Raw genomic sequence first — 12,666 nt, 5'->3', positions numbered from 1 at the left:
GGGGTCATTCCTAGTTGATCATAGCTGTGCTAAATTTAGCACAGCTACGATCATTGACACTGACATGCGGGGGGACAGTCCAGGGACGTGCGGTGAGCTAAATATCTCAGGAGGCACTGGCTAGCACCAGAGCCAGATTTACACGTAATATATGAGCCAAAACGTACATCTGGGCACAGGGCCGGTTCTTGGCCTTGTGGCGCCCCGGGCAAAATATAGGGGCGTGGCTTCAAATGGGGGCGTGGTCACGACGCTGAAAGAAAAAATTAAATAAAAAAAAAGTATACTTACCATCCCCGTTCCTGATACAGACCGCTGCAGACCCCCTCCGCCGGCGGCGCCGCTCTTCTCCTCTCCTCTCTTCGATCTATGGGAGAGACGTTATTACGTCTCTCCCATAGAACAGCATAGACACTAGAGGTCAATTATGACCCCTAGTGTCTGTGCCACTATGCTGTGCGGTGCGCGATGACGTCATCGTGCATCGCACATCAAAGGTCCTCTACATGAAGGGAAACTAGACCGTAGAGTCTAGTTTCCCTTCATGGAGAGGACCTTTGCTGTGCGGTGCGCGATGACGTCATCGCGCACGCGCACCGCACAACTAAGGTCCTCTCAATGAAGGGAAACTAGACGCTACGCGTCTGGTTCCTTTCAAAGCGGGGGGGGGGGGGCACAGCAGGGCACTGCGGGGGGCACAGTGGCGGATCTTGCCCTGGTGCGGCGCCCTCCGGATGGCGCCGTCGCCGTCCGGAAGGCGGCGCCCCGGGCAAAAGTACCGCTTGCCCGTGGCAAGATCCGCCACTGTCTGGGCGTTGTATACAGGTGTAGCAGTATAAACTCCTGGAGATTTGGTGAGTTTTGATCAGAGATGTGCGGAGTAGATAAGCAGGTGAGGCACTGCCTCCCCTGCCATAGACTTTTTACTCCAGAGTTTTGTCTATAAAAATTATTAGAATGCAAAGAAGATATTTCAAACAAATTCTTTGTATTTTTCATATACTTTATACAGTCAAAACGCTGGCACAAACGTTAGTATGACAGGAAAGGCTCGGCCTCACCTGCCTCACCCCACCGCACGTCACTGGGGGACACCCAGCACAGGGCTAGACCGCCCCGCATGTCAGTGCAGCCACCCCCCCCCCCCCCACGCAGAAGTGCAAAGGCATCTCACAGCGGCGATGCCTTTGCACTTCAAGAGTAGCTCCCGGCCAGCGCAGCTTTAGCGTGCTGCCCAGGAGCTACTCATCGCTCCCTGGCCCGCAGCCGCTGCGTGTGACGTCACGCAGCCACTACGGCCCACCCGGCGTGGCTGGACCGCTCACACGAAACGGCGGCCAAACGCCGCCATTCCGCCCCCTCCCACGCAGCGCTCGCCTCTGCCTGCATGCGCAGTAGGGACCCGTTCGCTCGGCTGCGACAAAAAGCAGCGAGCGAACGGGTCAGAATGACCCCCAGAGTTGCAGAGACATCCTCCAACGAACCCAAGATGCTCTGAAGCAGACACGCAGCAGCCAGGACGGAGCCAGGAACAGTGCAGCTCTCGAGAATAAAAAATAAAAAAACAGTGAACCATCGCTACACCATCGAATAATTACCATTTGATGGTGACAAACATCGGGATGCCACCATCGAATGGTAAAACCACTAACATAAAAAAAATAAAATAATCATCGATGGATCATGGGTAGCAATCCCTACGCGCAGATCTGTTCACGCTGATCGCATTGTGTGACTGCACAAGCGCACGTCAACTATGGAGAAGGTGCCCGCTATGGAGAAGGTGCCCGCTATGGATCTCCGTGACCCCCGGGTCCTGTGCCTCCTCTTCGGCTGCTCTGCCGGGTCTCTGCTGCTCCTGTCCCGCTGGGTGACCAAGAGGAGGATCCGGCAGAGGATAGCACATGCTCGTGGGAGAAGGGACGGAGCCTTAGGCCGGATGGAGAGAGCTGCCAGCCGCCTGTCCGCACAGGTCTGTTATGGGAGGACAAGTGCAAGTGCAAGACTGTCCTATTAGATCCGTCTAATATAGTGTAACATTATACTGCAGGTGTAATATATCACTGTAGTATGTTATATGACAATATATAGCTCATGTTTTATATACACACACACACACACACACACACACACACACACACACACACACACACACACACACACACACACAATGTTTGTTTGTATGTATGTGTGTGTGTATATATATATATATATATATATATGTGTGTGTGTGTGTGTGTGTGTATGTATGTATATATATATATATATATGTATTGTACATTTACACACACACACACACACACACACACACTCACCCCAGGTCCTAACCCTAACAGGGTGCCCGATACCCTCAGGATGTCGCAGTATTCCAGATATGACTGCCGCCATCCCCAGTGCTGGAATGCTACACGCATCCCGGACTCACATTTCCTAATGTCATTATTCAAGTAATGAAAACGAGGCCAGGTATCAGCGATGACATCAGGACCCATCATACAGTTATTACTTACAAGAGTTTATACTATATTGGCATATCAATTATAGAATGACCCCCTTTACATCAAGGAACGACCCTTAATCTGTGCGTCCTCACCTCTCTAGTAAGTGAACTACCCAGTGTCTGGGTGCCTTATTGTTGTCTTCTTCTATTCTACCTAGCTCAGACGGGCACTTTACAGATCACAGGTGCATTGTGCATTTTTATTTATATGTGGTAACCTACTCCCTGTAGTTCCTGTGTATTATAACTGTGGATGTGCCTCGTGGCTCCTGTCTGGGTCAGTTTTACAGACTTTGCTCTATAGAAACTCGGAGTGTTTAACATTTATACAATTCCTGCTGACTCGGCTCATCTTGATAACCTGGGTGCCGCGTCTATGTGTAATCTCTGTATCCACGCCCTGGACTGACCCTGACACTGCCGTCTGGTACGGTGTTATGCCTGGCACGGATACTGCCCTGGTATCAGACAGCAGGGGTGGGGCATTACATTTGCTACCTGTTTGCAGGGTTGGATTGTCCCACAGGGGTACAAGGGAAACCACCGGTGGGCCCCACTGCCAGCCCCCCCTCCCCACCTCCTTCTCTAGGGATCAGGTTCCAGACTGTGCAAATGAATTATACATATGTCATATTATACTACACAGGACTATAGTATATTCCCTACAGTGCACTGCTGTTATTAGTCTGGTACATTATCAGGGATCCGGTCTCTAGGTCGACCACTATAGGTAGACAGGGTCTCTAGGTCGACATGAGTTTTTCACAATTTTTTTTCTTTTTTTTAATGTTTTCATACTTAACGGTCCACATGGACTAAGATTGGAACGGTAACCTGTGCCGAGCGAAGCGGTAGTAGAGCGAGGCACCTTGCCCGAAGCATGGCGAGCGAACATGGTGCACTAATTGGGGTTCCCGGGTCACTCTTCGAAGAGAACGACACAAAAAAAAACATTAAAAAAACACATGTCGACCTTTTGACCTGTCGACCTAAAGACCCTGTTGACCTAGTTACTGTCGACCTTCCATACCACACCTACATTATCATTATGCACTAGCAGTATTTACTATATAAATTTATCAAGGGGTCCAGACAATGCCCTATATAATGGTTACCAAGGCTCTGTGGCAGCTGGTCTCACCCCGTCTGGAGACTGGCCACAGCCCTAAACATGGGCACCTACCACTGCATTTCCTCGGTCCCTTCATGCCCCAGTCCGACACTGCCTGTATGACAACTGCCCCACTCATTTATTAACCCTTACCTCTGATACCCACTACTGACTCTCATTAACCCCGGTCTTTCAGATACCCATAAGTATGTCCCATCAACACACACATCTGATACCCATACTATCATTAACCCTTGCGTGTCTGGTACCCATCAATATCTTTTATTAATTCCTTCCTCTCAGGTACACATCAGTTTATTTCATAAACCTGCTCTGATATCTGTCACTGTTTCCTTAACTTAACCCATTCCTCTCTGATATCTCTCACTGTCTCACCTTAACCCATGCCTCTCTAATATCCATCACTGTCTCTCCTTAACCCATGCCTCTCTAATATCCATCACTGTCTCTCCTTAACCCATTCCTCTCTGATATCTCTCACTGTCTCTCCTTAACCCGTGCCTCTCTAATATCCATCACTGTCTCTCCTTAACCCATGCCTCTCTGATATCTATCACTGTCTCTCCTTACCCCATGCCTCTCTAATATCCATCACTGTCTCTCCTTAACCCATTCCTCTCTGATATCTCTCACTGTCTCTCCTTAATCCATGTCTCTCTGATATCCATCACTGTCTATCCTTAACCCATGCCTCTCTGATACTCATCTCTTCTTAACTCCCGCCTCTCGTATACCCATCACTATCATTCACCTGTTCCTATATGATATCCATTAAAATTGCTCATTAACCCTTCCTCTTTGATACCCATCACTATCATTCACCTGTTCCTATATGATATCCATTATTATTGCTCATTAACCCCTTCCTCTTTGATACTGATCAGTGTCTCTAATTAACCCCTCCCTCTGTGATGCCCATCAGTGTTTATGAATAACACGACCCTCTTTTAATCTCTCATTAACCCCTGCCTCTCTGATCTGAAACAGTTTCTTTCATTAACCCACGTGTCTCTGACACCCTTCAGTGTCGCTTGTTAACCCCTGCTGCTCTGATACGTATCAGTTTTTCGAATTATCTACTGTCTCAATGATAACCTTCACTGTCTGTTACTAACACCTGCCGTTCTGACAGTCATCACTTTGTCATTAACCCCTTCCTCTCCGATACCAATCAGTTTCTCTCATTAAAGCATGTGGATTGAAGGATAGATAGTACATGGACAGTCAATAGATCAACACCAAAAGGTCGATAGTTAAATGGCCGAGATGGTTGAAAGGTCAACATGTTCAAAAGGTCGACACAGAAAAGGTCAACATATGTTTTGTCTTTGTTATTTTAAGCTTAATTCTAACCCTAACCCTCCCCCAAGTGTCTAACCCTAACAGTCCCCTCCGACAGCCTAGCCCTAACTGTCCCCAAGTGTCTAACTGTAACTGTCTCGTCCGACAGCCTAACCCTAACTATCCCCAAGTGTCTAACCCTAACAGTCCCCTCCGGCAGCCTAACCCTAACTATCCCCAAGTGTCTAACTGTAACTGTCCCCTCCGACAGCCTAACCCTAACTATCCCCAAGTGTCTAACTGTAACTGTCCCTCCGACAGCCTAACCCTAACCCTCCTCCAAGTGTCTAACCCTAACAGTCCCCTCCGACAGCCTAGCCCTAAACCTCCCCAAGTGTTTAATCGTAACTGTCACCTCCGACAGCCTAACCCTCCCCCAAGTGTCTAACCCTAACTATCCCCAAGTGTCTAACCCTAACAGTCCCCTCCGGCAGCCTAACCCTAACTATCCCCAAGTGTCTAATCCTAACAGTCCCCTCCGACAGCCCAACCCTAACCCTCCCCAAGTGTCTAATCCGAACAGTCCCCTCCGACAGCCTAACCCTAACTATCCCCAAGTGTCTAATCCGAACAGTCCCCTCCGACAGCCCAACCCTAACCCTCCCCAAGTGTCTAACCCTAACAGTCCCCTCCGACAGCCTAACCCTAACTATCCCCAAGTGTCTAATCCTAACAGTCCCCTCCGACAGCCTAACCTTAACTATCCCCAAGTGTCTAACCCTAACAGTCCCCTCCGACAGCCTAGCCCTAACTATCCCCAAGTGTCTAGTCATAACTGTCCCCTACGACAGCCCAACCCTAACTATCCCCAAGTGTCTAACCATAACTGTCCCCTCCGACAGCCCAACCCTAACTATCCACAAGTGTCTTACGCTGACCAGAAAAATCAAGAAAAAACACTTGTCAACCTTTTGACCCTGTCGACCATCTTGTGTCGACCCTTTGACAGTCTGTCTATCTACAATCCGGATACCCTCATTAACCCCCACCTCGCTGCCCTATTAGCTGCCCATATTTGAAAGTTCTGGCTAGTTGTTTCTCTGGCAAAATAGCCAGAACTCCCATATTCACTGCTTGGCCCAACTGATGTTTGATAAATATAATGACATTTTTCAGGTTCATGCTGCGATTTATAGCTATTTACGTCTGAATCTCCATTTGCAACAACTGCTCAGAAACTGCGTAATATAATGAAATATTGGGTAAAGAGAGGCCCTATGTGTGAATGGTTGATCTATGATACTCCTTCTATATTAGTTCCTATTGTCATGTGAAATGCTGTTTTCTCATTTCAGCATCCTGTAGCGAATCCATCAGAAATACTGTCCCTGTCTCTGGCAGAGCTCTCGGAGAGACTGAGGGAGGGGACACTCTCACCAGAGACTGTTCTTCACACCTACATGAGCAAAGTGAGTGATCCCTGTAATAGCCTGGATCTGTAGCTCATCACTTGCTCTCTGCCGGCTGTGTGCTCATCCCTGTGTCTCTGGCTACTGGGCCTAATTCAGGTTGGATGGCAATGGTGGTCATTCCGAGTTGTTCGCTCGGTAATTTTCTTCGCATCGCAGCGATTTTCCGCTAATTGCGCATGCGCAATGTTCGCACTGCGACTGCGCCAAGTAAATTTGCTATGCAGTTAGGAATTTTACTCACGGCATAACAAGGATTTTTCTTCGTTCTGGTGATCGTAATGTGATTGACAGGAAGTGGGTGTTTGTGGGCGGAAACTGGCCGTTTTATGGGAGTGTGTGAAAAAACGCTGCCGTTTCTGGGAAAAACGCGGGAGTGTCTGAAGAAACGGGGGAGTGTCTGGGCGAACGCTGGGAGTGTTTGTGACGTCAAACCAGGAACGAAACTGACTGAACTGATCGCAGTGGCAGAGTAAGTGTGGAGCTACTCAGAAACTGCTAAGAAGTGTCTATTCGCAATTGTGCTAATCTTTCGTTCGCAATTTTACTATGCTAAGATTCACTCCCAGTAGGCGGCGGCTTAGTGTGTGCAAAGCTGCTAAAAGCAGCTTGCGAGCGAACAACTCGGAATGAGGGCCAATAAGCGCAGAAAATGCGATCGCCTCTGCCTGTCAATCAGGGTCTGTCAGTCCAGGAAAGAGACAGAGCATTGCGGTTGCGGCCGAACGGGGGGCGGAGGCGGCTGGACAGGGGCGTGATCGCGGCTGCGTGTGACGTCACGCAGCCGATCAGGAAGAGTCTCCTGCAGCTAAGCTGTGCCAGCAGAAGGCTTCCACAGTTTCTGCTAACAAGCAGAAATTGCGAACGCTTCGCAATTTCTGCTTGTTGAAGTGGGGGAGGCTCCGGTCAGCCTCCTTGCCCAGCGATGGGCGGCCCCCAGCATGCGATCCAAAGGATAGCAAATTCTGCTAATTAGCAGAATTTGCTATCCTTACTGAATTAGGCCAATTGTGTGTAATTCCTTGGCTCCCTGGCTTCTCCTTCTTTTACCCCTGGCTGCTGTGTGGCACCTCCCTGGCTCCCTTGGCTGCTGTGTGCCACCTCCCTGGCTGCTGTGTGCCACCTCCCTGGCTGCTGTGTGGCACCTGCCTGGCTCCCCTGGCTGCTGTGTGGCACCTCCCTGGCTCCCCTGGCTGCTGTGTGGCACCTCCCTGGCTCCCCTGGCTGCTGTGTGGCACTTCCCTGGCTCCCCTGGCTGCTGTGTGGCACCTCCCTGGCTCCCCTGGCTGCTGTGTGGCTCCTCTCTGGACAGCAGCTACATCCTGGCTGCTGTGTGGCACCTCCCTGGCTCCCCTGGCTGCTGTGTGGCACCTCCCTGGCTGCTGTGTGGCACCTCCCTGGCTGCTGTGTGGCACCTCCCTGGCTCCCCTGGCTGCTGTGTGGCACCTCCCTGGCTCCCCTGGCTGCTGTGTGGCACCTCCCTGGCTGCTGTGTGGCACCTCCCTGGCTCCCCTGGCTGCTGTGTGGCACCTCCCTGGCTCCCCTGGCTGCTGTGTGGCACCTCCCTGGCTCCCCTGGCTGCTGTGTGGCTCCTCCCTGGACAGCAGCTACATCCTGGCTGCTGTGTGGCACCTCCCTGGCTCCCCTGGCTGCTGTGTGGCTCCTCCCTGGACAGCAGCTACATCCTGGCTGCTGTGTGGCTCCTCCGTGGCTGCTGTGGGGCTGTTGTGTGGCTGACCACACAGCCCTTTCCAACTGTGTCCACTGTCCCTCTCTTTTTTTGGTTAAATCATTGATACATGGTAAATTGATACCTGAAAGCATTACATAAGGCTGCCCAGCCCATTTGTGAGAGAAAAAATACAAGCTTCTTGTGCCAAAAAGGCAGACCGTGTTAAAGCACATTTAGATACATTTTTTTTATTATTATTATTATTATTATTATTATTTCTCTAACGTCCTAGTGGATGCTGGGGACTCCGAAAGGACCATGGGGAATAGCGGCTCCGCAGGAGACTGGGCACAAAAGTAAAAAGCTTTAGGACTACCTGGTGTGCACTGGCTCCTCCCCCTATGACCCTCCTCCAAGCCTCAGTTAAGATTTTGTGCCCGAACGAGAAGGGTGCAATCTAGGTGGCTCTCCTGAGCTGCTTAGAGTAAAAGTTTAAATAGGTTTTTTTATTTTCAGTGAGACCTGCTGGCAACAGGCTCACTGCATCGAGGGACTAAGGGGAGAAGAAGCGAACTCACCTGCGTGCAGAGTGGATTGGGCTTCTTAGGCTACTGGACATTAGCTCCAGAGGGACGATCACAGGCCCAGCCATGGATGGGTCCCGGAGCCGCGCCGCCGTCCCCCTTACAGAGCCAGAAGACTGAAGAGGTCCGGAAAATCGGCGGCAGAAGACGTCCTGTCTTCACTAAGGTAGCGCACAGCACCGCAGCTGTGCGCCATTGCTCTCAGCACACTTCACACTCCGGTCACTGAGGGTGCAGGGCGCTGGGGGGGGGCGCCCTGAGACGCAATAAAAACACCTTTTTTGGCAAAAAATACATCACATATAGCTCCTGGGCTATATGGATGTATTTAACCCCTGCCTATTTTTACATAAAAAAGCGGGAGAAAGGCCGCCGAAAAAGGGGCGGAGCCTATCTCCTCAGCACACTGGCGCCATTTTTTCCTCACAGCTCCGTTGGAGGAAGGCTCCCTGACTCTCCCCTGCAGTCCTGCACTACAGAAACAGGGTAAAACAAGAGAGGGGGGGGCACTAAATTGGCATATAAATATATACAGCAGCTATATTAGGGAAAAACACTTACGGTATATAAGGTTATCCCTGTATATATATAGTGCTCTGGTGTGTGCTGGCAAACTCTCCCTCTGTCTCCCCAAAGGGCTAGTGGGGTCCTGTCCTCTATCAGAGCATTCCCTGTGTGTGTGCTGTGTGTCGGTACGTTGTGTCGACATGTATGAGGAGGAAAATGGTGTGGAGGCGGAGCAATTGCCTGTGTTAGTGATGTCACCCCCTAGGGAGTCGACACCTGACTGGATGGTCTTATGGAAAGAATTACGTGATAGTGTCAGCACTTTACAAAACACTGTTGACGACATGAGACAGCCGGCAAATCAGTTAATACCTGTACAGGCGTCTCAAACACCGTCAGGGGCTCTAAAGCGCCCGTTACCTCAGGTCGATACAGACACAGACACGGACACTGACTCCAGTGTCGACGGTGAGGAAACAAACGTATTTTCCAGTAGGGCCACACGTTACATGATCACGGCAATGAAGGAGGTTTTGAACATTTCTGATACTACAAGTACCACAAAAAAGGGTATTATGTGGGGTGTGAAAAAACTACCCGTAGTTTTTCCCGAATCAGATGAATTAAATGAGGTGTGTGATGAAGCGTGGGTTTCCCCCGATAAAAAACTGCTAATTTCTAAAAAGTTATTGGCATTATACCCTTTCCCGCCAGAGGTTAGGGCGCGTTGGGAAACACCCCCTAGCGTAGATAAGGCGCTCACACGCTTATCAAAACAAGTGGCGTTACCGTCCCCTGATACGGCCGCCCTCAAGGAACCAGCTGATAGGAAGCTGGAAAATATCCTTAAAAGTATATACACACATACTGGTATTATACTGCGACCAGCAATCGCCTCAGCCTGGATGTGCAGTGCTGGGGTGGCTTGGTCGGATTCCCTGACTGAAAATATTGATACCCTGGACAGGGACAATATATTATTGACTATAGAGCATTTAAAGGATGCATTTCTATATATGCGAGATGCACAGAGGGATATTTGCACTCTGGCATCAAGAGTAAGTGCGATGTCCATTTCTGCCAGAAGAGGATTATGGACGCGACAGTGGTCAGGGGATGCGGATTCCAAACGGCATATGGAAGTATTGCCGTATAAAGGGGAGGAGTTATTTGGGGTCGGTCTATCGGACCTGGTGGCCACGGCAACGGCTGGAAAATCCACCTTTTTACCCCAAGTCACCTCGCAGCAGAAAAAGATACCGTCTTTTCAGGCTCAGTCCTTTCGTCCCCATAAGGGCAAGCGGGCAAAAGGCCACTCATATCTGCCCCGGGGCAGAGGAAGGGGAAAAAGACTGCAGCAGACAGCCTCTTCCCACGAACAGAAGCCCTCCCCCGCTTCTGCCAAGTCCTCAGCATGACGCTGGGGCCTTACAAGCGGACTCAGGCACGGTGGGGGCCCGTCTCAAGAATTTCAGCGCGCAGTGGGCTCACTCGCAAGTGGACCCCTGGATCCTGCAGGTAGTATCTCAGGGGTACAAATTGGAATTCGAGACGTCTCCCCCTCGCCGGTTCCTGAAGTCTGCTTTACCAACGTCTCCCCCCGACAGGGAGGCGGTATTGGAAGCCATTCACAAGCTGTATTCCCAGCAGGTGATAATCAAGGTACCCCTCCTACAACAGGGAAAGGGGTATTATTCCACGCTGTTTGTGGTACCGAAGCCGGACGGCTCGGTGAGACCCATTTTAAATCTGAAATCCTTGAACACTTACATAAAAAGGTTCAAGTTCAAGATGGAGACACTCAGAGCAGTGATAGCGAACCTGGAAGAAGGGGACTATATGGTGTCTCTGGACATCAAGGATGCTTACCTCCATGTCCCAATTTGCCCTTCTCACCAAGGGTACCTCAGGTTTGTGGTACAGAACTGTCACTATCAGTTTCAGACGCTGCCGTTTGGATTGTCCACGGCACCCCGGGTCTTTACCAAGGTAATGGCCGAAATGATGATTCTTCTTCGAAGAAAAGGCGTCTTAATTATCCCTTACTTGGACGATCTCCTGATAAGGGCAAGGTCCAGAGAACAGTTAGAGGTCGGAGTAGCACTATCTCAAGTAGTACTACGACAGCACGGATGGATTCTAAATATTCCAAAATCGCAGCTGATTCCGACGACACGTCTGCTGTTCCTAGGGATGATTCTGGACACAGTACAGAAAAAGGTGTTTCTCCCGGAGGAGAAGGCCAAGGAGTTATCCGACCTAGTCAGGAACCTCCTAAGACCAGGCCAAGTGTCAGTACATCAATGCACAAGGGTCCTGGGAAAGATGGTGGCTTCTTACGAAGCGATTCCATTCGGCAGATTCCACGCAAGAACTTTTCAGTGGGATCTGCTGGACAAATGGTCCGGATCGCATCTTCAAATGCATCAGCGGATAACCCTGTCTCCAAGGACAAGGGTGTCTCTCCTGTGGTGGTTACAGAGTGCTCATCTCCTAGAGGGCCGCAGATTCGGCATTCAGGATTGGGTCCTGGTGACCACGGATGCCAGCCTGAGAGGCTGGGGAGCAGTCACACAGGGAAGAAATTTCCAGGGCTTGTGGTCAAGCATGGAAACGTCACTTCACATAAATATCCTGGAACTAAGGGCCATTTACAATGCCCTAAGTCAGGCAAGACCTCTGCTTCAGGGTCAGCCGGTGTTGATCCAGTCGGACAACATCACGGCAGTCGCCCACGTAAACAGACAGGGCGGCACAAGAAGCAGGAGGGCAATGATGGAAGTGGCAAGGATTCTTCGCTGGGCGGAGAATCATGTGATAGCACTGTCAGCAGTGTTCATTCCGGGAGTGGACAACTGGGAAGCAGACTTCCTCAGCAGACACGTTCTTCACCCGGGGGAGTGGGGACTTCACCCAGAAGTCTTCCACATGATTGTGAACCGTTGGGAAAAACCAAAGGTGGACATGATGGCGTCCCGCCTCAACAAAAAACTGGACAGATATTGCGCCAGGTCAAGGGACCCTCAGGCAATAGCTGTGGACGCTCGGGTAACACCGTGGGTGTACCAGTCAGTGTATGTGTTCCCTCCTCTTCCTCTCATACCAAAAGTACTGAGAATCATAAGAAGGAGAGGAGTAAAGACTATACTCGTGGCTCCGGATTGGCCAAGAAGGACTTGGTACCCGGAAATTCAAGAGATGCTCACGGAAGACCCGTGGCCTCTACCTCTAAGAAAGGACCTGCTCCAGCAGGGACCATGTCTGTTCCAAGACTTACCGCGGCTGCGTTTGACGGCATGGCGGTTGAACGCCGGATCCTGAAGGAAAAAGGCATTCCGGATGAAGTCATCCCTACCCTGATCAAAGCCAGGAAGGATGTAACCGTACAACATTATCACCGTAATTGGCGTAAATATGTTGCGTGGTGCGAGGCCAGGAAGGCCCCTACAGAGGAATTTCAACTGGGTCGTTTCCTGCATTTCCTGCAAACAGGACTGTCTATGGGCCTCAAATTAGGGTCC

At 50.4% G+C, this 12,666-nt stretch overlaps 1 protein-coding gene across 1 annotated transcript in view; it reads left to right on the top strand.

Moving 5' to 3' along the window:
- Positions 1–1,673: 1,673 nt before the first annotated feature.
- LOC134957551 (vitamin D3 hydroxylase-associated protein-like) overlaps positions 1,674–12,666 on the top strand; it is a 119,721-nt gene continuing 108,728 nt past the window's right edge. Inside the window, exons 1-2 of the mRNA XM_063939533.1 lie at positions 1,674–1,972; positions 6,269–6,382. Of these exons, the coding sequence (XP_063795603.1) occupies positions 1,757–1,972; positions 6,269–6,382 (330 nt within the window). The 5' untranslated portion in view covers positions 1,674–1,756. The remainder of the gene's footprint in view (positions 1,973–6,268; positions 6,383–12,666) is intronic.

The sequence above is a fragment of the Pseudophryne corroboree genome, chromosome 9, assembly GCF_028390025.1.
Source record: "Pseudophryne corroboree isolate aPseCor3 chromosome 9, aPseCor3.hap2, whole genome shotgun sequence".
Lineage (NCBI taxonomy): Eukaryota > Metazoa > Chordata > Amphibia > Anura > Myobatrachidae > Pseudophryne > Pseudophryne corroboree.
Note: the sequence above shows the minus strand (reverse complement) of the source record. Positions and strands in the feature narration are given on the sequence as shown.